The sequence below is a fragment of the Ischnura elegans genome, chromosome 4 (assembly GCF_921293095.1).
Source record: "Ischnura elegans chromosome 4, ioIscEleg1.1, whole genome shotgun sequence".
NCBI classification, from domain to species: Eukaryota; Metazoa; Arthropoda; class Insecta; order Odonata; family Coenagrionidae; genus Ischnura; species Ischnura elegans.
The window spans coordinates 7,350,070-7,376,282 of NC_060249.1; the positions used below are offsets into that span (position 1 = coordinate 7,350,070).

Below are 26,213 nucleotides of genomic sequence, written 5' to 3' on the forward strand. Positions count from 1 at the left end.
TTGCACCAACCTATAGAGCAAGATGCGAATGAATAAATTTAGGTAAAAATATGTATTTGACTCATTAAATCGAGTCATCTTCTGTTCATCAGAGCATCCGTACTGAGAAGTATCCAGTTTTCCTTTGCTAATAATGCATTCTTATGATGTCTATTGAAAACGAGAACATTTACCTAACATATTTAATTGTCGAGGTGTTTATACCAAGTCTTCGGAGAATAAAAATACTTATTTTCGCAATGCAAGGTATTTCTTTTCTCCTTTTTTGGTATGGGCTAAGGATTCAGGAGTTAAATACACATGTGCGTAATTGTGACTCACCGGATATCGTTTTACAATAATAGCATCATTATCACTTCAGTGTCACCTTTCAGGTTTACATAATCAGGTCCGGCCGAAACGATAAATTGAGACAGGCATTTTGCCAGACGGTTAGCGATAGGATTTCATTCTCACCTCGTAAATTAAATCACACAATTAGAGAGTAAGTCTATCCCAGGCAGGCAAACCAGTCAAAGCACGTACCTATCATTCGGAAATTCGCACAGGTTAACGGTTGACGTCGTAAAACTACCCTTCCACGCGCATTATTAATTTAGGCGCTTTCTGAGGTATATTAATGACGTCCCATTACATTCATAGCTTAATTGTTGATTTACTATTGTAAAATGATATTCAGAACTCTGGGAAAACTATATCACACCATATTTAAACTTTCAGATATCTCTTTGCTGTTTTTCAGGCCTGTTATGACATCAAAACGTAATTAATTCTATCCTAAAGACGGCTCGTGCAAGCTGTGGGCCCAGCCTTTACTTACTTGGTCGCATGAGGAAATACCACCATATAAAATGAAAGAAGTAAATATCAATTCATGGAGAAAATAAGATTTAGAGTAAAAAATAATTACAGCAGACTGTATGCACCTACTAAAATAACTATTTAAGAATGCAACTATAATATCAGAGATTAGCTTTCCCGCTGTTGAGATCGTGATCTTTGGAACTGATGTCTCTGTCCAATTGGCGGAGATATTATCGAGACGCTTATCAGAGGAACTAAAACATATACGACGTAGCACCTTAAATTTTTTCCGTGAGTAAAGTATTCCGCGGCAGACGACACCAAAGGAGTTGAACTCAATCCTAAAATTACTTAAAATCTAGCGAGAAAGATCTGGTGCTTTGCTGAGTAAGGTTTAGACTAGTAATAGACTGAGTAAGGTTTTTGCGTCCGTTTCCGTTTGAAGGGATGTCAATCCATGGTACCCGTTTCACCTTTCGTTAAGAGCATGCTAATGTCGACGCCGGGTTTCTGTCCACCCTTCCATTCCTACTCTTCTCTCATGGCACCAATGACCTGAGCTTTCGGTCGCCCGCCTACCATACCATACGAAGGTAAATTATGCAACATAAAAGACAATTCAAAGACGTATGAATTGGTATGCCCTGTGTAACATTAATATTTGGCCATACAACGCTAAGAGATTTTCACGCATTTAGTACTGCTAACAGCTGAAGCCTATGCGTTTCAAAACTCGGTAACTAGAACTTAGATCAACACTTACGAGCATATTCTTCTCTGGCGGTGAGGCTTGGCCTCAGGTCCCTCGCTCTGTCCACGACGGCGGGCCGGCACATTCTTCAGGCACCAAAACCAAACTGACAGCGTTTATACGAGTATGCGGATTCCAGGAAGTGCTCCACGGGGTCGCTTTCTGGGGGCATTAGTCAGTGCAGCGCGGAGACCCTTGAAAAAACAAACCACGCTGCATGAAAATGCCGTCCACACTGCGGGGAAAATAAAACAGGTCAAACGCGATAGGACTCGACAGAGCCGCTGGAAGCTCCCAGCATGGAACCGTCCGAAAAACTAAGTAAAATGGGAAATGTAGGAAAGGGCATCAGGGAAGAGGAGGCAAGGTGAAGCAGAGGTGTGAGTATGACCCTCTTCAAACCTGAACGTGTATTTTCTGTAGAACCTTTGCGTTTGCCTCATTTTTTACAAAATTAGAATTGAAAAATATTAATCCGCGTAAAAAATTGTTAAGTCTTATAGAATTTATTGAATACGATAAAAGTGATGCTCAGCACTTTGGGACACTCTCAAGCCTGGTTAACATGATCGTTTTTTCCGTCCCTCTGAGATGCAGCTCCGGCTATAGCTTTTCAGAGATCAGAGTAGTGATCTATAGTTTCTCTGAATCACACGCTCCCTCCCAGTGCCTCTATAACTGTCGCTTTTCGCACCATTTCCGATGTCACGGCTCGGTGTCGTATGACCAGCATAACGAAAAATCTATTTAATCGGTTGAATTGATATCATTAAAATTTGGGAGCGCCGCTATGGATGATTTACATCGGCGTTGACTGTTTTTAGTTGCAGCAGCTATTATATTGGACAATTATCATCGGCAACGAAATGAACGTCGTAGAATATGGGCACTAGAATGGCTTAAAATAAGAGATACTGGCCAAGGATTCGTTAAATAGTGCACATGGAATTAAGGTATTATCATAGATTACAAATGCAACTAGGGAACGAAGTGGATAGGATAAAATGAGTGTAAGCATATCTTCACCTAAGTAAGCTACGGACATTTCGATATTCAGTTGTTTCTCAAAGAGGCGACATATGTCAGATGCTGAAAGAGATTCGCTTTTTGACCATAGAATTTCCTTTAAAAAGATTCATGATGGTCAAAATGCATTTTTCGCATAATTGAAGACGCTAAGCCAAAGAGAAACTTCCTATGAATGGACGAAGGCATGTACACAGAGCTTCGGGCCAAAGCGTCGCATATACTAGAGAATAAAAATACAGTGATACGATAATGCATTTCTGCTGGTAAAAGGTTAAAGATTAAATGTCAATGCTATCTCAATGTGTGCTGCTTCCTGATATCCGTTAGCGAAAATAAGTCCCCAAGGCTACGGATGCTCCCAAGATATCTTACAAGAAATTAAACGTAATAACGGTTTGTATTAAGGTTTGTAATTTTAATTAATTAAGGTTTGTAAGAACTTAAATTAGTCACCAAAGAGAGTTCATAGTTCTTTAAATATCGATGCAAGGAAAGAAAATGATTGCGACATTCGTGGGATAGAACAAAGGGGTTTGCCCCTTGACTTATGTAACCTGAGCTCTACCATCACCTATCAAAACCAACCTTAGAGTTGATTCGTTGCGCGAGTGAGAGGTTATTTTGCCACCTTTTGGTCATGCATTTTCTCATGAACCCATGAAATTCACTCCCTTACACGATGAGTTTTAAAATGAAAGTTTGTACGCAATTAGGTTGTGGAATTACCGAGCATAAAACTGGTTTCAGAAGGAGATAGAACCTTGTAAAGGAAAAAACTACAATAGCTAGCAAGGAATGATAGATGACTCAGCCCTTAATACTAATATTGGAAGTAGAAGGTCAGTATTCCATTACTCTAGCTTTTTCGTAGACCTAGATTACATTAGTCAAACAGTGTCCTATTTCTAAAGCCTACTCTCCGAAAAATACTGTTTACCGCAAAAATATCCAACTGCAAATGTAATCTTCATAATAGGATCTAGTGCATGTCAAAATGGCCTACACGTAAATTTTATCTATGAGCAATGCCTTCATACGAATAGTGCTATTCAGTCCGCTTGATTACGTGAAGCTAGCTAGTATTTCCCCAGCGGGTTTATGACTGACTGCATTTCCCTTCAAAAATTCATCTCATAAAGGACAAAAAACCAGCTCGAACGTATGAACAAAATTCTTTCGGAATAGTCCCTTTTCTAATTTGGGTAATGCGTTCTGACACGTATATCCATAAATAAAACCCATCCAATAAGCTCGTGGCGTAAAAAGGCCTCCGCGCGTGAAAGAATACACTGCGTCCAACTGCGTCATTCCACCCAGCATCAGAGAATTATGAAAGACATTCATCTTTTGTCCTTGATGCACTGACGTTGAATAATTGGCTTTAAAGCCGATCTGCACCCTTTGATTCACTTGGGATAATATATTTGCATGCAATAAAATGCATCAAATAAGACGAGGCACGTGATCATTTGCGAATATAAAGAGACGAGCTCAGAGGGAGGTGTTCACAGCTGCTGGAAGTGGGGACGCATTTTCCCATGCACATTTGCACGCAATATTTGTTCAAACCTTGGTCAATAAGTATAATGGTCCATGAGAAAAAAAGCATCACTCGTCAAACATCAAACCATTGAAACCTAATTCTGGTATAACCATTAATAAGTTCAAAACCATAAATAAAAATGAAAAATCCTGCCATTCAATTTTTACATAATGTTTAAGGATACGTTAATTTAACAAAATGCCAAAAACAAATAAAAAACGTGTGATAAGAATTAAAACCATTCGTAGGGTTTCCTGGTGATTCACATGCAGTTCATTTTTCTATAACGTATCCTTTTAAAATAGCATAACAAACCTTTAGAAATATCATGGTAACTGCTATATCAGAGACAAAATAGAGGGATGAATTCGTTTTCCTATTAGCTTCGTTGCTGAGTGAACACTAGGTGGTACATGTGTTTTATTTTACTTAAGGAGGCAACACGAATCGAAGTGATGATAGAACATTTTTGCCTCCTTCGTTTTAAGCACAATGGTGTTCATCGTAGTGTTTGTTTGATTATTTTATTCATGTGATCGGTTGTTTGCTGGAAATTATGATCTGCTACAGAGATATTCTAGCTTGGTGAAATAAAGCTTTTTATTGGGAACGCGTGACTCAAAAATAGAATAACAAACATCGACCAAATTCGAACACGGGTTTTCCTCTTAAGTCACCAATTTCAATCGAATTTGGCGCATTGCACTCAAATGATTAGCTAAGTAAAACCCCAAAGTCATTTCTTTAACGCTTGCAACGGTTTAATACATAATTAAATTTTTTTGAACTTATTTTTACGGAAGCGCCTTCGCATTCGACGTCATATCTCCGAGAATAAGGAAGATGTAATAGCTTGCAATACGTCATATTAACGATCTTCAATTCTTGAATTAACAAAGAGTGTTTATGGTGTTTTTTTATGAAATGTAAACAATTTAATATTATTTTCAACTGATTCAAATATTCCATAAGATTTTCGACGATGTAGTTACTCATTCAAATGTGGTAGTTTTTTAAAATAAGTATACGATTTAATAAGTGGATGCGATCCTTTTCTGCAAGTTAAAAACATTTGGCAGGAGTAGTATTTCATTTAAGAAAGAAAAAAGTTATTGAGTGAAGGCTTAACAATAGCTTCCAACGGTAACAACGGCTCTTTGCGTTACTCAGCATAAATAAGATGAAAAGGGTAATTGTAAAAGCTTTATATCGAAAAAAAGATGATAACGCGTTATTTGACAAACTTGAATAAATTAATTTTATTAATATCAAATTTAATTTACTTTTACGATAAATCTACTCCTGCAATTTCATATTCTAATCAATTGAAGACGATATGCCAAGTTTGGTCAAAATAGATGATAGAAAGGGGCAAAAATCTGGTTCAATATTGGTGGAATGATCCAAATTTTTCACAAATATAGTTTTAAAGATGACTTTATTTACCAAGTATGATTTTGTCACGTTAAGAGTCATGATAAGGGCACATGATATGCAGATAAATAAATGGATATATAAACAATCCTGGGTGAAGCCTTCAGACAAACCCAAACAAAGTTCTTGTTTGCGAGTATGTAAGTGGTGACTCGGTGGAAAAACCTGGCCCCCATTCCCGGAATAAGCGAATATAACAACTTCTCTTCCCGCCTTGCCCAAGCCAATCTTCGATATGAATAATTAATATGATTGAGTATATGACCCTTCCGCTTGCCGAGTTGAGCTTTCAATGCACTTGGACATATTATAACCCTAGTTCCAGCGTTGATCTGCAAACAGCTAAAGATTACGATGAGGCGTCTCCATTATACTATTGCTGTGGATTATGCGTAACAACGCCATTTATTGCATTTATTTACGTCTTAAAACTATTTATTTATTTTTCTCTACTTTGTATTCGTTAAGTGCGTCATCATCTGCCCTCAACTACACTCCTGGATGATAAGTAGAAAATTAAAAAAATATTCCATGCAGTTGCAACACTGTAGTCCATTTATTTCAAACACCAGTGGTGATAGAACGTTATGTATCACATCCATTGATGTTTTCGTGATCATTACATCTACTTCACCTCCAAGTGGAACTCTATTTCAAAGGGAGAGAGACACAAATGAAAAGGGAATCCACTTGCTACGTTCCACTCTGGCTGCACTTTTCCAAACTTGGTCACGACACCGTTACGACATAGCCAAGGTAAGAATTCGTAAAATTTAATTTTTTAAGTAATCATACAATTACGAGGATCAGAAGGCGGGGGAAGAGATGGAATACTTTAAAGAACTGCGTGAAACAAGTGACTATGTACGCAGTCACGCGCACGAAGTGCAAAATACGTATATACTCCAAAAGGGAATTTTGCCATCAAAACACATGAGAAATATCCGAGATTCGATCCCAGATCTCCCAATAAACAATCTGGCATTTTTACAACTTCACTCAAAGGCTATCTTACGTTTAGGCAAACTTGAGCCTGAGTTTACTGAAAAAGGTGTTGAAGGCAAAGAAGGTCGTGCCTACTAAGCCAGGGGGAATAACTATACTTCATCGCTTTTCAGTGATAGAAGTTCTCCAAATCACTGCGTATGAATGCTAAAAGGAGTTCAAAGCGGTAGCATAGGTTACTTGAAATCGAGAGACCCGAGTTGACGTGCCTGCAAAGACAAATGATTTTTTTCATTGGGAAAATCGCCCTGGAAGTAAAAAATTGAATCAGCCCTTGTTTGAACGGGAAGAAGGACGGATTGGTAAGGAAAGCGAACTCACATGCAAGGAATTCTGCGACCTCCGAAGGAATAGAGTCAAAAGCATTTTGAAACCGCTGAAAATTCAAAAGCATTTAATGGATGAGACCGATACTTCAGGGAGGTCCATTTTAAATGGTGATGATTAAAAACTTTGCATTTGACCATTAAACCATGATTATTTTTTATACATTTGACGATATAAGGCGGTAAAATACATTTTTTGCGCAAATATTTTAAGTTAATAAATTACACTGGGAGGTTCGAAGATAGGCAGATAGGACAGGTGGAACAACGTTAGTGAATAGATGACATTAATATCCACTGTGGAATACAACATTTTTAATTCACCCTATCAATCCAAAAGAGATGAATGCCCATCAAGTGAAATATTATTCACAAATAATGAAAATCCTTAGATGAGTTGTACAAAGGGATGGCGATACGTTGTTTTGTGTAAATAGAATAGCGTTTCGTTTTTTGCGCTCGCTTCCACGCCTAGAGCAATAAATTCTTTTCAAACCCACCCTCTTCCCCTTCCATCCTTTTCCTCCCCACCCCCACCCTTCCTCCAATCCCCATATAGCCTTCATTGAAAATCCATCACTCAAACGTACTCTCCACCTATCCCCCACCCTTTCCCCCCCCCTATCCCCCCACCCTTTCCCCGCTCCCGATATTATTCAATATATTTCACACTCCCTACCACCGCTCACCCCCTCCCCGACCACCACTGCCCCAAATAATAGTCTGCCTCTCTTTCATTCTCTTCGACGCCGAACACTACTCAACGCGATGCGACCCACTTCCCCACTCTCCCGAAAACGGAGCCGAGTCTTTAGTGTTAGAATCACTTCAATATACTTCACTCTTCAGCACTTTCACTAAAAAAATTAATACAGCGGCCTATGAGAGGATACAACAATATATTCAATCAACCGTGTCGTTCTCATGCAAAAAAAGGAGTGAAACATTTTTATTCATAGAGAAAAAGAAACATCACATGGAAATGCAGCTAGCAGCATCTGAATATCGCATTATTGGAATAATAACGCATACAATAAAATTTAGTCCTCATTGGCGATATCGAAAGTTACGGATGTATATTTGAATTAATATCGGGTCACGATAGTTTATAATATCGATAATTGGCTATATTGATAGCTAATATCTGGAATAATAATATCGGCATCGATAAAAACATCGGACTCGGCAAAAAATTTGGATAAAATAATAAATCCAGCGTGATAAAAAAAATCGGTCTGGCTAAAATATCTAACCAAATAAAAGCTTGCACCAGTTAAAATTTGGGCCAAATATTTTTATACAGAGAACGACACATTGTTAAACAATTAATTGCCGTTGTCCAAAACTAAATATCGGGTTTCCAAAAAAAATAAATTCAGTAACGGCCTCCATATTTGGCTGATGCTCTACCGTGACTCGATAAATAGTGCATTTGAAACTGTCTTAGTGGTTGTGAAGTCAATTAACAATGAAACAACGGAAGCGATTTCGAATTGAGTGGTCAACAATGGGTATCACACGTCTCTGCCAGCGAAAATAAAAAAACTCGACATGGACCAAACTATGCAATCAGTTTCAGCCGTGAAGAAGACGACGGAGCCACTGAACGAAACGTTGGTCTTCAAAGGCCTCAACCGGTGTAAAACCCGAGAAAAAATTTGAAATATTATTCATAGGAGAACCACACGATCTTTTATCACTTTTCCCAAAAACGGAGAGCGGCTTCTTTCCATTCTGCGCGTAATCTCTCGTTCCTTCCTCATATCTCGTTTTCTGTGCTTCCTCAGTCCATAAGCGGCTGTTTCCTCCTCTTTCGCCCCTTCCGTTATTTCCGTGCTTTCAGCTGCGACCTGACGTTTATAAAGTGTATCTGTCGACCGCCGTGTCTCGCTACATATGCGAGAGTAGAATATGAATGTGCGCTGGCGAGACGAGCCTAGCAGTACACCTATTCAACGTGATATATTTTCCCTTATGTATCGTTAGAGTGTAGCTATTCCGTTTGTTTATACTGGTAATAATTCTTTGCATAATTTTGTAATGGTAGGTTTTTCTCCCATAAATATAATTATATATTTATCTTATGCTTGTGTTTAAACTATCTTACTGTGAGCTGTGACGTATTATTGCTTGGCTATTTAATGACAGCCATAGAAACACTACCACAAGATGTTGGTTTCCGTTTTGATAGTTTGAAGAATCTAATTCAGTAACAGTTACTTAAATTTTTGGAGGATATAAAGTGGGACGCGAAGATATGAGAAAGGTATTTTTACTGCAAAGTATTTTTGTCATCTTTAAGTCTGCCATCAAGGACCGCACGGCATGACACTTGCACGCGCAATATGAGGTAGATTAAATCTGAGAATCCTGTGGTGCAGCTTGAGATATGAATCACTAGATAAATATTAACTGAATGCATTTGATTTATTTTATGCAATGATACCATACCTACATATCAAAATTACTATCTCAGTGATCTTATTGCTAGTTGATCTCTCAAAGCACGAGTGCAGTGTGTAGCTGGTTAAGACTTGTCCCTTCCATGTTTAGCTTACGTAAAAAACTTTCGAAGTATTTACACCATACCAAGGAATCACGGGAAAAAGGTATGTGAATAGATGAATTTTAAAAATCAATATTTTGCCAATAAAGTTCAAGAAGAGTAGATAATTTATAAAGTCAACTGATTCTGTCGTGAGATGGTGGAAGTTTTATGCATTGAAATGAAAGTTATTAGGGCTTTTCCAAAATTATTTTGATGCTTTTGACGCGATAGACGATTGGCAAAATACATGATTGCTCTGTGAGCCGGAACTCGTTGTACGCATCAAAATAATTGTGAAAAAGTCCAACAACTACCTTTCATTTCAAAACGATCAGTTATAATATTTTTGCACGTAGGTGCATAATAAAATTTCAGTGTCAATGCTCGATTTAAATATTTGAACTGTCAGTGGCGATTCTTTTTTTTGATAAGCCGATTTGTTCTAAAAGTACGATTTCGTTAAAAATTTTCGTCCCAATAAAAACTCGTTTCCAATTTGCACTTGAACCATCTCAAGTTTCCCGTGAAAGAGCATATTTTAGCCGTTTAGTTCATAATTTCTAGGCAATGAAAGTGTTGCAACAAATAGCAGCTATTTCACTATTGCTTCGGTTTATTTATTGCTTTTATATTTTATTCCTAAAATTTCGACGGATTGGTCAATATTAACGCCTGCATATGACCCCAAAAATCGATTCAATAGACATGTGACAACTGTTAGGATATCAGGTGTTCAAAAACCTTGAAAAGAAAAAAGTTGCGCATTGGAGATATTTTAACACTGAATCCCACTTAGCGTGTATTCTAGTCCTACAAACTAGTCACGCGCTCGCATTAGAACCATCGCAAGTTTCCCAGACTGAAATATAATATTTTGCAGTCGTTAAGTTCGTAATTTTCAAGACAACGCCAATGTTTTTATATTTAGCAGTCTTTCCCCAATCGTTCCCGGATAGCTTATTCCCCTGATATTTGTAAATCATTCTAAGAGTAGATCCTCTCTTGCGTATGAAATATGCATAAGCCCTTTACTCTTTGAAACCTCATTCCTGCTCCTGACGACCAACGCAGTTTCACCTCATCCGCAATGCCAGACCCCTATCCTAAAAGATTGATTTGATTGCTCCGTGCGAGAGGAATCGCGTAAAATGTACGCTGAATAACCAAAACAAACTCATAAAAACTTTCACACTACACTTATTCTTATAGGCGAACTAAATTACATAGTTACGCGATTAAAAAAATATTTCTGCCATTGGAAGGCTTAAAAATGTCCACGGTAAAATGTTGCTTCGGGGAGCGTTAGAAAATGTATTGGACGCAAAGGCGTGAAAATAGTTTTAGTGATCAGGGCGAATTAGCATGATAACTATTCCGTAATCGACCTGCCCTCTAGCGAGTCGCGAGAGTAGACAGGCCGATCAGTGGCCCCGAGGGACGGAGAGAGGGTGGACAGGTTTATGCATGCGCTGTGTGTGAGTGGCTACAATGATCGCCCCTCATTGCGCGCCGCCCTGATTACATGCATTGTGCTGCAGCCTACGGAATTCTCAATCCGCCCACCCGATAATTATTCACGCCTCGCTGCATCCGATCAGACGCTCCCATTGGTTGACGAGGAGGGGCGGAGGGCGATGTCACGATGCATCACGCTGGCCCACATCCACCCTCTGGTCCACCCTTCTCGCCATCGGACAAGTCCCACATGACTCCTCCTATGTTATCCCTGTCAACCCAAGTGATTCAATTCGTTGTTAGGATGTGTAGCTTGTTACTCGAGACACAAAAATGTTTATAGCCCAAGCATTTGGCTTGTGGAACCACGTGATTGGAAAAGAATATACATTTGTTACACATGTACTCCAATGAGAGGTAATTTCTGGCCATGTTATTGACACTGTTGCGTCATTATCAAGCTGAAATTCCATAAGGGTTGGTTCCTAAAATATTCTGAAATCAGAAGAACTGAAAGGAGAGGAGAAGGGGGAGTTCAAGGGAAGGGGGAAAGCTACAAGGGGAGGGAATCACTATCGCAAGCATTGATGGTGTAAGGAACATATCGTATTCATCAAAATCATGTAGTTATGGTAATAACCTAACATTAAAGAAATAATTGAATTGTTATCTGAATGCCGCGACTCAGATAACAAAGGAATAACGATGCATGTAAATCATCGTTAAATCTCTAAGATAGGTAGTTAAAAATATATATTTGTGAATGAAATGCTTAAAAATGTCAACAATTATTTAAAATTGTTTTAAGGAGCATTGAAAGTATATTAAAGGCTACTGCCTTGAAATGACATGGTAAATGTATCTTACTGATCGCGGTAGCAAATGAAATAAACATCGTTCTTAGTGTTCAAGTAGATTTTGGGAAATTTTTAAGGAGACAATGCGGATGTTCCGGTGATTTGCAAGGTGGAATTAAGGAGTGCAGACAGGCTTAAGATTAAAGGGAAAGAGAAGCAAAATGGAAGTGCGATTTGAGGAGGTTAATATGCAAAAATATAAATAGAATAGGTAGAGAGATAAAAGAGGTAAAAAATACATGGATATGTGGACGTATGGAGGAAGACGGAGGTATGAAGAGGGGAAAGGTGAGATGCATGGAGAAGGTGGAATGGAGAGTGAGGGTCTGAAAATAATTTCTTCAATTTCGAACTAAAAGCCACTCAGAGCAAAAAATACTGCGATTTAAAGTTTAATTACCCAACAAGTGATTAAAATCATATTGAAAATCGTGCTCAGTGGCAATTAATTTACATCGAAAATAGAAAGCCCCGATGATAGTCAATACTTAGGTACTGCAAGAAATCCAAAAACAAAGAGTCAGAAATTCCGATAACAACCAATTACGGTGAGATTGGAGCAATCAGCGCACAAGAATTTACGTAAAAAGTGAATGGTAAAGCAAATTGATACAGGTAAAAAGTAAAATGCTCTTATGTCTCGAAAGGCTTTGAAAATTAACAGTAAAATCTCGTTTAGGAGAGTTTTCAATAAATTAAAGGCTGGGGCCTGAAAAAAATGGAAAATATATTCTTCGCTCAGCTGGTTAGTTAATTATATGTATCCGGGCCGCTTTTAACAAAGGTAGAATATACCTGGCAATACTTACATATTAAAAAAAAGTCAATTTAACTGCAAATAAATATGAATAATTAATAAATGACGCATGTGTTTTGAGAGGTTTGCGCGTCTCGTTTGGGAGAGTTTTCAATAGTTTAAATGCTACGACCGGAAAATAATTGGCGTTTATCTCTGAGCAATGTATTAGATGAAATTAGCATCAATTATTGTTGTAATAAAGATAAGTAGATTTTGGGAAATCCTCGAAGTCCTTATTGGATATTGAGAAGTATAAAAGTGGAACAGGATGTAGAAGAAGACGGAGAGATCTGGCACCACGTCCTTCACGCTCAATGTTCTCCAAACGACTGCCCATCCCAGGCGTCGCCCTGACTTTATACCCAGCCAGCGGACCGCGAATAGGCCGCCGACTTGGCATAGGGAGGCAGGACGGTCCGGGACGGACAGTCGGCTGGATTTTGAGCTGTCGGGACGTAGCGCCAGGTCACAACCTGTGACTGGCTCTTTATTAATCTGATAAACAAAGCTTTTACATAATGGTTCTTAAACGCTGAACCCTTTCCTCTGTTTAGAGTATGCATAGTGGACATATTATTAGTGTATACAATTATGTTAGTCCCAATTGGGGAAATGGCCACTGCATGACTTGGTGCCATTACTGCTGCTATACTTTCCGCTTTATAAATCGGGAGCTCTTTTGGTAGCGCCCATATCTCACAAATATCCCGACTCGGGATAACCCAGGCGACTTGCCAGGGCGTGGCATCACAAAACACATCCAAATTTACACTATAATTCACAAATTGCCTCGGGCGATGCAGTATATCCTCTTCCCAAAGTACCACCTTCCACCAACGCATGAAGCGTTGTGCCGCACCTTTTATTAGGAACAGTGGTAAACATTTTATATATGTTACCCAAGACAAGAACCCCAATGCCTTGGGCATATCTTTTAACCTCAATCTTGGAATAACTGATATTATGTAATGCGCACGCTGTAGCGTCCCAAATGTCAATGACAATTCCATTTTTACTACGACGAGGACGGAGTAGGATCAGCAGAGGGGATGTGTTCCCTTTGATACGTGATCGACGGCCACGAGAGTTGAAGGAGAGCTAGAATATGTGTGTGCTTGTATATGTAAAATAGAGAGACGGGTGGCAGCAGGCAGAGATGTGGTGAAAAATCGAGAAGGGCTTTCGGGGAGAGCGGCACATGTGTTCCTTGCTCTGAAGTGCCCAAAAATCGTCTCCCACTTCCCCCTGCATCGTGTTTCCGGGCAGGATATTAATTTCCCTCCCCATCCTCCCGCTTCGTGGCGACGGAGGGAGGGGGGATTCCAAGTTGCGATACAGAGTGACGAGCGGAAACCGGCGGTGGAAGTGGCGATGGAGAGAAACGCCGATATACACGAGGAATCAGAATGAAGAGCGAAGGCAGCCAAAGGACACGCGCGGATATCTCCTCTTCGCAGCGTGCGTTGGTTGTGCGACGCCCAAAATCCAAAGAAAGGAACGTTGCAAAAGTGAGAATTGTTGCTTTGGAATGGCTATGAAATACACATGGGGAATCAAAACAAACATTTTTTTAAATACATCTACTGTTTTCTACGGCATTTTATATTTTTGTATTCTTGTAAAAAAACCGATGGATATTTTCTTAAACAAAAATTAAGTAGTAGAAACATAATTTGCGCTCTTCTCAAGCATAAATATGGAAAATAAACCTCATACCCCGCTTTTCGTTAACAATCCCGATGTAAAAAAATTTAAATTGTAAAAAAATTGTTAAATTGTTTGTTATTATATTCCAGTTCAAATAAGCATATCCAAAACATTATTAAATGTAATTAATGGAAATTTCTGTCAACATAATAGCGGCAGCTGATTATATACTTCATCCCATCATATGACATTGGAGAGACTGGTCCAACCAGATCACTATGCACAAGTTCCAATGGACGTTTTGCTCTGAGTCTTCCGTGCTGGTGTGGTAGTTTTGTTTGTTTTCCAGTCACGCAATGCTCGCATATACTCTTGAACTTATCTTCTTTAATTCCATTCCATCGGCGTAGTACAACAAAGATTGATTAACGAGTAAATATGTTAACACACCGGAAAAGACGTACCGCTCAAGGTCGTTCGACTGAGGTCTCACTTTATCTAATTTTTAACGGCATTTTAGATATCATCACACTGCGCGTTTCATACAACCTGGAATGCTAGAATGAAGAAGAACACAAAATCATCAAGTGGTAGCACACGTAGAGCACCGAGTATCCCAATACAACACTGTGGCATTCATTCTGTTTTTTTTTGTCACTTAGAGTTAGCTACACGTTACTTTAGCAACCCATAAGATTGTAAAACCAGAGGTTGAAGGACATACGCACTCAATGCATTGAAATTGAGTTGAGATTATGCATATGGCATCAATATCATTTCATGAATTTAACTCTCCATTCCATATCATGTTACAATGCATCCCACGACAGCGGTGGATACACAGAGGGGCTAGGAAGGGCTCCCCTCCTATCCGTATCCAATTTAAACCAGATAAAATGGTAATTTTGTTCGGTCCTCCACTACTGCTGGGAGGTTAACCCTTAGGTCCCCCACTAACCCTCCCTCTCCGTGTCCCAATCCTGGATCTGCCAATATCCCAAGATACATATTTTCATCAATCACAGCACGAGCACTACGTTAGAGCATTCTCAATGTCAACCGCTAGAATTTTTGTCACTCCTCGCGCACTAAAAACAAGAAAGAAAGGCCAAGGAATGAGTAGGTGAGTAAATAAAGAGACACAGGAACATGAGGTAACTGACGGACCTGGCATGGGAAAGAGAAAATATGGTGGGTTTGCAGTAAATAAGACCTTAGGAACGCAGTGATGCGGTTGAATGAATCGCTCAGCTCCCTTCGGCATCGTCCAATGTTATGGTGAGCATCCCCATTCGTTTTGGTGCCCTTCTGAACCCCCAAATTACACCCCCACCCTCTCCGTCTTCCGTCCACGCTCATTACGTGGCCTTGACCCCGCTCCACCCACCGGACCCTGGCCGTCACCCTTTCTCTCTCGCCCTTATCGCCTGCCTCCGCCCACCTCCTTCCTCATTATTTCACTTTCTCCGCCCGCGTCAATGCGGCTGCGGAGGAGGAGAGTAATTTGAGCGACGACCGCCACGTTAATTAAAACCTGATTCCGCGAACACCCCCTTCGCTCCTTGAGCCTTTTTTGTTTCTCTTCCGCCCACCCACCGCAATGAATGAATCCCTCTCCTCCGATGCTCATTTATTTCGCATTTCGCTCATTCCCTCACCCCCGCTTGCCCCCACCCCACACACACGCACACAAAACACTTTATCCCTCAAAGAGAGGTTTTCACGTCCTCCGCTTCTGCTGTCTCTCTTCGATTATTTAATCATGGGGTTCAAATTAACTCAGAAAAAATGATGGAAATAAAACCGAAATGGATACAAGGCTTTCTTGCTTGGATTCGCTTACCTTCCTATTCTGCCTCCTTTACAAAATCGTTTCAGGCACAAACCCTACAATGTTTTACTTATTAGAAGATCATCTTCTCACTTAATTACAGAGTAAATCTACCCTCCACATTATATAATCACTAATTCATCGCTCTAGTTCCATTTATTTTACAACTTTTTGTTGATTTTAAATAATATTCATTCGAGATTTTGTAAAGAAATATAAGAAGTCTCAGTGCCACAATCGCTCCTCTTCTAATAAAGTGAAATAAATGATTGTAATGAAGTTATTTCTGAGTATTATATTTCTGAGAAGAAAGGCACGGTAGCTCCTTTCAGGTAGTTTAAATCCAGTTTGAAAAATAATGGAATAGAACGAGAATTTCACGGAGTAGAAGTGCGCTGGCCATAGGACAGTGCGAGAGAGCGCTTAGAGTAGGTGCGCAAGCAAGTTGCGCAGTGGAAAATTTCCCTAGCGCCAAGTGCTGGGACTTTACGCAAAGGTGCACATATTTGCATATTTAAGGTGCACATATAAAATAAAAATTCTCATCAAAAGTTATGAACAAATACTTAATGTTTAGCATTGGAATCTTCATTTTTGGATGTAATAGGTGAGAATATTTTCCCAAATATGTATCGAATGCTCAAATGCAGTTCAGTTACTGCGTTTGAAGTTGATAAAAAACACAAGCGTATCATTCTTAATCTAAGAAGAAAGAAATGACTTCGTCTCATCAGCTATCTTTCAGTAACATAAATACGTTGTTTATGTATTCGTCTACATTAAATAATAAATATAAATACTCAACTGCCATGAATTAGCGTTGAAAACCAACTATACAGCGAAATTGGTACTATATAGAACTAGAAATAGCTAATAAAACCGTTTTCACTTGTCGAATAACCTGTTTTTACCAATATTTCTCTCTCTCAAGACCTCCAAATTTTAGTTTCGGCTTCTCTTTCTGTATAATTTAGGCTGTACACTGCAACTCTCGAAAGTTAGCGAAATAATTCTCTCCCACGGATAGGATATCGAAATCCCAAAGGTCTCGAGGGAGCTTTGCTCCCTGCCTCCACACAATAAAAAGATCAACTTCCCCGAGGCGTATCGTCTACGGAAGCAAATTGCTCCCTCATTCACCCATTAATCCCTCTCCGAGCTTACAACTGGGACTTGGACGTTTTATTTGGCCTTCGCAGCCACAATTTCCCTGCAGTGGCTCCATCTGGTCGGGGGCGGAGTGAATTGCTATCTACCAAAACTGCGTCGAGTGTTGCAGCAGGTGGGAGAGGAACGGGCAACGGTCGACTCTTGTGATGGACAAAGGGCACTGCAGCAGCAGGGTTATGGGGTGATGGAGTGGACCCTAGAGACGGAGCGAGGGTCAAGTGCCACGGGAAAAAAAACAAACAGAATGCTAGGCAATTGGCTAGCGGTGGCTAAGCCTGGAGCTATCCTTGCTCCGTTGGTATAAAATTGGATGCTTTCGTCCTCAAATTCGTAAAAATTCACGCTTGGTTTTATAGTTAAACTTTGTACACGAATTTCACAATGAAAATCAAGAAATAAGTCCGCTAATTTCGCGAGGCACTTCAATGTCATATACTTGGAGACTCCATAGAGGAGGACGTACCGTCCCGAAGGAGTGTGTTGGAGCCGATAAAATCGTATTCATGCCCTTTTTAAAAAAAGAGCAGATTGAGATTCACTATACTACACCTCCCTTAGCTAACAAAAATTACAGTGTCATGAAAAAAATGTCAGAGTCTTCCAAGGGTGATGAGCGCAAACGCCGCACCGGTTGGTTAAAGATGAATGGGTGCGGGAAAAATTCCATAAAATGAGTCTCATGAACATTGGTAATATGACAAACATGGGATCAATTTTTATCCACCCCTGGTGAAATCACGGATTATCAAGAAATTTCCTATTCTCTGAAAACTAATAAAAGTTATAGCAATAAGCAAGATCATAAAAATCACATTGATGTGATTGAATAGCAGATTCAAAAGATAATGGCCCAATAAAAGACTAGAGAGCAGAGGCACGTGATGCCATAATACGTGGAGGAGTGAGATCCTTGACCCGTTTTCACGAGCCGATGGAAGAGAGGAGCAAAAGGAGAGGAATAAGGCGGGCGTAGAGAGAGAGTACGAATTCGTTTCAGAAACCTTAGTGCTGTAACTTAAGCCATAAACGTGGAAGTATGCATTTTCTCGGAGGCCCCGAGCATTCTCTGTAAAGCGTGTACGTGACAAAAGACGGACAGAGCTCCGCGAGAGAACGCCCGCACGGAAGCACTTCGCCAGATTCCTCTCGGATTTTATGACGGCGCGCCGCGGCGGGTGCAAGCGAATGTCGCCAGGAGACGAACTGAGGCATTCCGGCCACACAATTGTGTTATTTACAATGGAATGGCTCTTTACGTGACCTCAGGCGGGACGTGAAGTGGGAGAACAAAGCTCATTATTTGCACAAGGTAATGATGAATTTTTCGAAACTAGCGTCATTTACTAACATTGCTCTTAATGTTTACCGAATAAATTAAATTATCCTCAGTCCAATTCAGATTATCTAAACTATCACAGACACTTCAAAATGTGTTATAATTTGGAGGTGCTAATGAAAATTGTAAAAACTGAAAAAATATATCTTTTCACCTTAAAATTTGCTAAATACACCAAAGGATGAAGTTAGCTATGAAATAGTATTTGAATTAGCTGGGATTCGAACCCGGTTCTCCCGATTGCCGGTCAGGTGTGTTATCCATTTGTTTCTGCAGTGCTTTTAAAATGAGCATTTAAACAGTATCAGCGAATTTATTTGGGCAATAACCTCGGCTATTCCAACCACATAGCAGCGTAATTTGCTATACACTGACATTTTCGTGTTATGAGATGGGTGATGTAAGAGCGTTTATGTTCCCTAAGTTAAATTTTTATTTTATTGAAAAAAACTAACATTGCAGGCCACTATTAATTAAGTACGGCATTAACTTTATATTTGACACTCGAGTGATATAAATTCATCTCCGTACATTTGAGATTTTAGTTGAAGCATTGTTATTAAAATCGTTTGTTATTATATATTTACAGAGTTCGATCCATTTAGATATGCTGTGGCTGTCAACAAATTAAGTGGTCTAATTGAGAATCATCTATTGTGATATTTGTCCAATATTGTTAGAATTTTCCATTTTTTCCTATAAACTCTCTTTTGCGCTCACTGGCTCAGAGCAAACATCCGATATTGAACAACAACGCATCGATACCAGTAACGCTTAGGCCATCCCAAAGCAATCCGTTGGAGGATGAAATTCATGCAAACATTGAGGTTAGGAAGACACTTCTTCACCCTCCCTGCCAGCCATTTATCACGAAATTTTGACAAGCAGAAAATCACGCGGTGAATATTTTTTTACGGAAGGCGAAAAAGCCGAAATACATTCATGCTGAGGCGAACGGAACCTGATAGTAGGGACAGAGGGTGAAGAGATTCGCGGACGAAAGAGAGCTGGGGAAAAGCCAAGGAACGCAGATCTGCCAGATTAAGTGCTCATACATAAGATCATGATTTGGAATACTATACTAGCACAGGGTGCAAAGGTATCAAAATTTTACGAGGAATACGCCATTTGTGTGGAATTTGGGGAAGAATTATCCGTGAAATATATCATGGCTATGTTCAACAATATTTTTACAGGGTGTTACAGCGTCTGCAGACTGATATTTTCTTAACATTTGTAAAAATTAGGGAGGAATTTACATATCTCCCCACACTTTAGATGTACGTCCAAGGAAACAGAAGTAGGCGTCGCGTATTGTTAGGAAACAACCAGAGTCGAGGTTTCTGGAAATTAGCGAGAATTTCAGGACCATATTTTCCGCTAACTCCGTTTAGCAATAGAGGAACTCCACTGAATATTGAAGTGAATATAGTAACGCATATTTTTTTCAATTTTTTCCCATTTAAATAGGCAACTTGATTCGCTAATCTGTAGCACAACATTACACAGACCATTATATAAAACACCTTCAGGCACTAAAACGAGGTTTTAATGTTGCAAAAAAATTGGTTTAAAATACAATGCAGCCATTTTATACGCAGGAGAAACCAGGGTTGGCTCATAAAAAAATTTCTTTCACGGAGAGAGCAATTTTCGCAAGTGTCTATGTGAGTCTAAAAAACGTGGAAAAATATACGTAACATTGAGAGTTTTCAACGAAACTCTTTGAAATGGCTCTGCCTCGAGTACTTGGCTATATTTTACGGACTCCTCAGTGGGAGAAAAGAAATGTATGAGGCGAGGTTTTTGACATTTTAGCGTGTAACGCGCGCTTAAGATTAGATTAGGCCACGCGGACCTTTTTGAAACTCAGCTTCCGTGAAAATGATGAATATTTAAAAGGGTACCTCAATTTTTCTCAACAATTTGGCGCGGACCGCAGTTGCAAACTCCCGGAATCTCTTCAGCCCTCTTTCCAGCATTTATATTTTCTCTTCCGGGTTGCGCGGTTATCTCTTGTCATGCTCAGCTACGCTATGGATGCCTAACTCAAAGGTCATTCATTAAATCTCAAGTGCTCAGCTTGTATGTGAATGCTGATACTTAAATATTCAAATTTTCCGCAGCAAAAAAAGGACTCTCAGCTCTTTCAATTCTTTTGAGAATATAGTAGGGCAAAATTATTCCTCTACCTAAACTTATGCATCTTGTGGTGTAAGCACACAGGGTTTGCTAGATTATATAAATAAACAGAACTATACGAAACACAAACTTATTATAAATTTTTTTAATGAGTAAAACCAAATTTATTGATTAAAATTCAAGGTATCCGACCGGGCAACTGACAATTACATCGACTCTTCGCAGCGCAGCCCGAGCTACCAAGATATTGCCATAATTTTGTTTTTTCGATTATTTTCAATGAGTTTAGGAGCAATCAGAAATAGAAATTTCAAGAAGCAATTTCAGATTTGTTTTATCCTATTAAGATTTTTCTTTGAACAAATATGGACACTTTTGGCGATAAAACCAAGACACGTTTCAGAATATATTCTTAGCTCAATCAGCCGATACTTTGAAAAAGAATGTCTGTGTGAAAACATTGTATTCTTTTTCGATTCTACGTAAGAATATTTGTAATAATTAAGATAAAAATGCGAACCACGGGTGGTAAGGATTGCTTTTATGTGAAAATAAACCCATCCTTAAACGTTATATCGGATAATGATCCTAGACGCTGAGGAAGGAAACTGAGGAGCATTTGATGATGTCTTCATCAATTTTTCCCAAATGTTGAACGGAAATTGGATCTGGGGTGAGGCCGGAAAGAATTTCACGGCAACCACAGAATTTTCCCTTATTTTTATTCCAGTTCCAAATATCTCTCCTCAGTCTTTTTGGCGGGCGCTCACTCAGGCGTGAAGTGTAAAGGAAAGAGGAGAAGTGAATCGGAAGAATATTGAAAGTCCGGGCGGGAAGAGACGCTCAGAAACACTTTGCACAGGGCTCATGAATTTCATCGCAGAACAAAACAATTAAAATTTAGGATAAAAATCTAGATTTTTTCAGGCACCCTGCGTATCCAACTACCATAGATGAATGACTTTCTTAGATCAAGTTGTTTTAAGATATTTTTTCTCCTCCTCTCCTATGATAATACAATCATAACGGTACTTACGAGTATGAATCATTGTATAGTAACAATAAACATTATTATTCTGCGTAATAAGTTTTCTAATTCCACTTCAATACTTCGTCTAACCAAAATATTTCAATAGATATATACAGCAGGTACTTCCTTACAAATTCCACAACCTTTAAATTAAAACGTAAAAATACGTTATTGATTTGGATCTATAGGTACTAATATATATTTTTATGCACAAAATTTTACATTTTGTGGTAAGAAATAAGAAATGATAACTACTTAGAACAAGGAAACTAACAATGTCTATGATAACACTAAACGTAAAGGCGAGGGTTAATTTTATTTTGTCCAGAAGGTGTAATAAATTTATATAGAATAGCTACTGAGTAAGATTTCAACAGCCATGCATCTGTTCATGTTACAAAAACTATGCCTTCTAAATTAGTGATAGTCCAACAATACCATTTAGAAACAAAAGACTTCTCACACTAAAATTTATATTGAATTTTTAAAAGTGCTCCATGCCTTACCTATTTGTAGGAGCTTGTTTCCGGTGAATTTACAATACCTAGAAGACTAGCTACTGGTACAGGGCAGAGATTTTCTTTCTGAGGCCAAAAGAACGTTTCAGAAGTCCCGTGAGGGTGAGTAAGTTGAATCTCATAATCCCGTTAAACTTCATCGAAAGTATAAAGCAGATAGACCTATTACCGACTGAATATCATCAATAATAACCGTGCTCCTAAGCAATTATTTTGTCATGAGCATTACTTTGACACTTTAAAAATCCTAATTTTTGCCAGATATTGTCTAATACTGAATATTTCCATTTCATGCTATGAATATTTCAATACATGATCCTATCAACCACTGAATAAACGATATATAGGCACACATTTTATAGACTTATGTTGGATAGATTGAAGGTATAGATTTTAAAATTGGCTATCAACCCAAGTAAATGAATATTTGGATAGATGTGTTTTCGGCGCTAACTCTGCCTCCGATCCATTGTTTTCAAATCATTACTTTAACTATATAATCGTTGTTGTTGCTTTGGTTGATTTTAGCTATAATCTTCTTAGTCTTGATTGAATTGAATGTAAGCCTTCAGGGGGAACTCAAAGCAAAACCCGGTCATAGTGGACATAGTGATATTCATTTATATCTTAATATCCTCTTTGAAGGAATCTATTACAAAGCCTTGACATCGTTTGAACCAATTGGAAATCGTTTTATACTGCCAGACATTATGCGATAAAAATATAACTGATAGAACTGATGGATATTTTTCAGAGAATTGTCCATACTATTTATCTCTGCCACGCATATCAAATCCCTTATTTGGAAATCACCGATAGAGCATTAATTAATGCAGTGGTATCTAAAATATGCAACCCAACATCAGTTATTAACATTAAATAGGCATTTTTATTCTACAAATAATAAACATTAACTATAAAAATAATTGTTTCTCCGCACTATCTTACTCGTATTTTTACCTTTGGCTGTATTTTTTCGATAAGTATTTATAATTTTAAATTACGCTGTTATGCTTATATTAACCCAAAAGCAGAGAGGCCTACGGTGATGTGTTGGATTGAATTGAATTTTTATTTCATGATTCCTTGAATTTCTGAAATTCTATTTGGATTGGAACGAGCATGAATTGAATCCCCATTGTCTTCGTGGAGAGCCCATCCCAATATCTCTCTGGCCAGTGTATGTTCCCATTGTTTCAGGAGGTTGACCATTTCACGTCACCCGCCTAAATAAAGAGCCATTTCGCCCCCTCCTATTACGGCCTTGTTCCATCATCAATCCTCACGCTTTCCTCTTATCTTTTTGCAGGTGTCACCTGTTACACGTGTGTCAACGTCTCCGACAACCTCGTGTGCAATCGCTTTGCCATCGACCGACCTTGCCCCAGAGGTAAGCACCATCCTGCTCCACACCAATCTCCTGCTCCGAGAACGATAAAGTACAAATTCTCAAGATTCTCGGACTCTAAATGTGTTTCTTTAAATGTGTTTAATAGGTTTACAAAATATTCCACCCGCGTCGCTGGCGGGCTATACCGCCGCATTTCATGGAGAAATGTGCCATGAGTAGGACTGTTTACCGCATTTAATACCGGGAATGATTAGATCTATCAAAGTCAAAACTTTTCCATGCTATTAGTCAACAATTAAATAATTATTAAGTGGATATTAAATGGATCGCTCTCTTCTTATCGCCGCGCTGAAAACGGATTAAAATGCGCCCGAATTGGCAACATAAATCAAGCTTCTACGGGATGGACTGCTTTAATATCCTCTATCATGCTCTCCCGCTGCCGCGTTTATTCACTCTGAAGGATGCATAACTTCCTCTAAAACGATCGTCATATGTCGTTTTTGTTGATTGAATACTCGTTTAAAACCAACTCTACCATCTTGAAATTTTCTGGGTTAATGGAAAGAAATCTTTGCCTACGTAAAGCCTGTAGGTATATCAATAAAAATTGAATCTGTGAATGCACTATAAAGGCCATTAGAAAGAATACCTCAAAGAGATAAGGAATCGAACTACGGATATTTGACACAAGGGGCCGCTGCGCAGATCACTGCGCAATCTAAGTTTCTAAATTGAAAGGGCAGTTTCTACCAAGGCTCAAGGATGCTGCATTAGGACATGTTGCGACCCTCCCATGATGGTAACACAAAGATAAATGGACTTATAAAGCCACTACTAAAATTTGAAGCACCTTGGATCATTAATACCGCGCTTGGCGGTAAACTGTGGCTGACGCGGCAGGCTTGAAATCTGATAAATAATAAGAAAACATTTCATAATTTGAGATACGGACAAAAATTGATCAGGTTTAGAAAAATATTGCGACCGAGGGGGAGTTAACCGTTCCTTTTCACATAAATTCTCAGTCAAAATAGATTGCTCCGAAACTTATTAACCTCGTTTCAAATTAAACCTTGAAGCTGCTACGGGGTGGAAGGAATTCAGGTTAATAATGGAAATCCGTGTAATACACCTGTAGCAATACCACCTCCTCTCAACGGCTTAACCTTTCCTAAGGCCTAGTATCCGAGATCCATGAACTTGAAGATGGCCGAGCAGCTCAAACTGGTCATTTTTAATACATCTGTGGAAGTATTATAACTTGACTTGTTTCATTATTATTATTATTAGTAGTAGAATAGCGCCAGCGAGCAGTCGTCGAATGGCACCAACCAATTTATTCTGCTGTAAATTTCATTGCCTTCATAATTTCTCCAAAATTAAAATTCATCGAAAAACAGGAAAAAATAAGGCATTTTAACTTTGAATTTACAACATTTGACTTTCGCTCTGTTTATTACCACAGTGAAAGTGTCGAATCCTTACAGAAGGAATGACATATTTCGGAACGTTGGCAATAGTAAATTAAGTATTCATTTTGGGGTATTACTCAAGAAAAAGACATGTGTAACTGCAACTGAATAAATCACCTACAGCCATAAATTTGTTGTGACTTAAGGCATTTTTCAATTAATATAGGTATTTGAATAAGACGTACATTAATCTGTGCATTCACCGCTCGTCAATGTAATTTTTTTTTCTCTCAGGTAGATGAATTTAAAATTACATCCAGTTCTTTCAATTATTTTTTATTAGCTCTTTGGTCGCCCATAATCACCTGATATTGAGTTCTTTAGACCACTGTTCCTCGTGTTTTCTAATTGCCCGTTTCATAATCTCGTCCTCTTGCTCTTAATTCCGTTTTAATTGCCTTTTCTGCGTTCCCATTCTTCATCCACTCTCCTCTCTCCTCCAACCCCCTCTTCCACATCCAACAATCCAATGACTAAACCACCCTCGTCCCTTATGCCACCTCCTGTAACTCCCTGAAATTCTTACACCTACCTTTTCCATTATTTCAGATTATAGAATGCGCAATGCACAATCTGAAATGGTGCCCATAGCTATCATACTTCTCGTTACGACTTTGATGGGAACAACACACCGTTTATGCGATGGATCAGTTAAAATTACGATAAACGTAGATTTGTGCTGGATTTTAAAGACGGAATGAAGGTGGGAGCCGCAAAAGTCCACACAGAGAAAACTTATCGTGAATCCGCACACCTCAATTCAACGAAAAAGCTGAAGTAGTAAAAATTTCGGAAATTTTCATACCTCTAAATAGGTATGTGAAGAGATAGTACTTTTTCTTAAACATCTGCTGACGTTATTTATTAATATTATTTTGATACGAGAAAACGGTGTTTTATGCTTTAATCTTCGAATCGGAAAAGTATGTGCAATGGTAATCCATGCACCAAAATCAGGGGCCATCAGGCAAAACGCCTATAATATAATAGAAGGCTTGGAGACCAAGTGCTAGAGAAGCGGAACGGGAAAGGAAGCAATAAAGAAATAAACAAAACCAATTTTTTAATAGTAACAGCATATTGAAAACATAAAGGCATATAAATTGTATTTGAAGACCTAATTTGGAGGATTATTAAAGCAAAAGAATGAATTTTTGATTCT

The 26,213-nt window shown here is 38.8% G+C and overlaps 1 protein-coding gene across 1 annotated transcript in view; it reads left to right on the forward strand.

Moving 5' to 3' along the window:
- LOC124157123 overlaps positions 1 to 26,213 on the forward strand; it is a gene marked incomplete at its 5' end in the record, with an annotated part of 137,085 nt that overhangs the window by 33,768 nt on the left and 77,104 nt on the right. Inside the window, one exon of the mRNA XM_046531628.1 lies at positions 23,535 to 23,615. Within this exon, the coding sequence (XP_046387584.1) occupies positions 23,535 to 23,615 (81 nt within the window). The remainder of the gene's footprint in view (positions 1 to 23,534; positions 23,616 to 26,213) is intronic.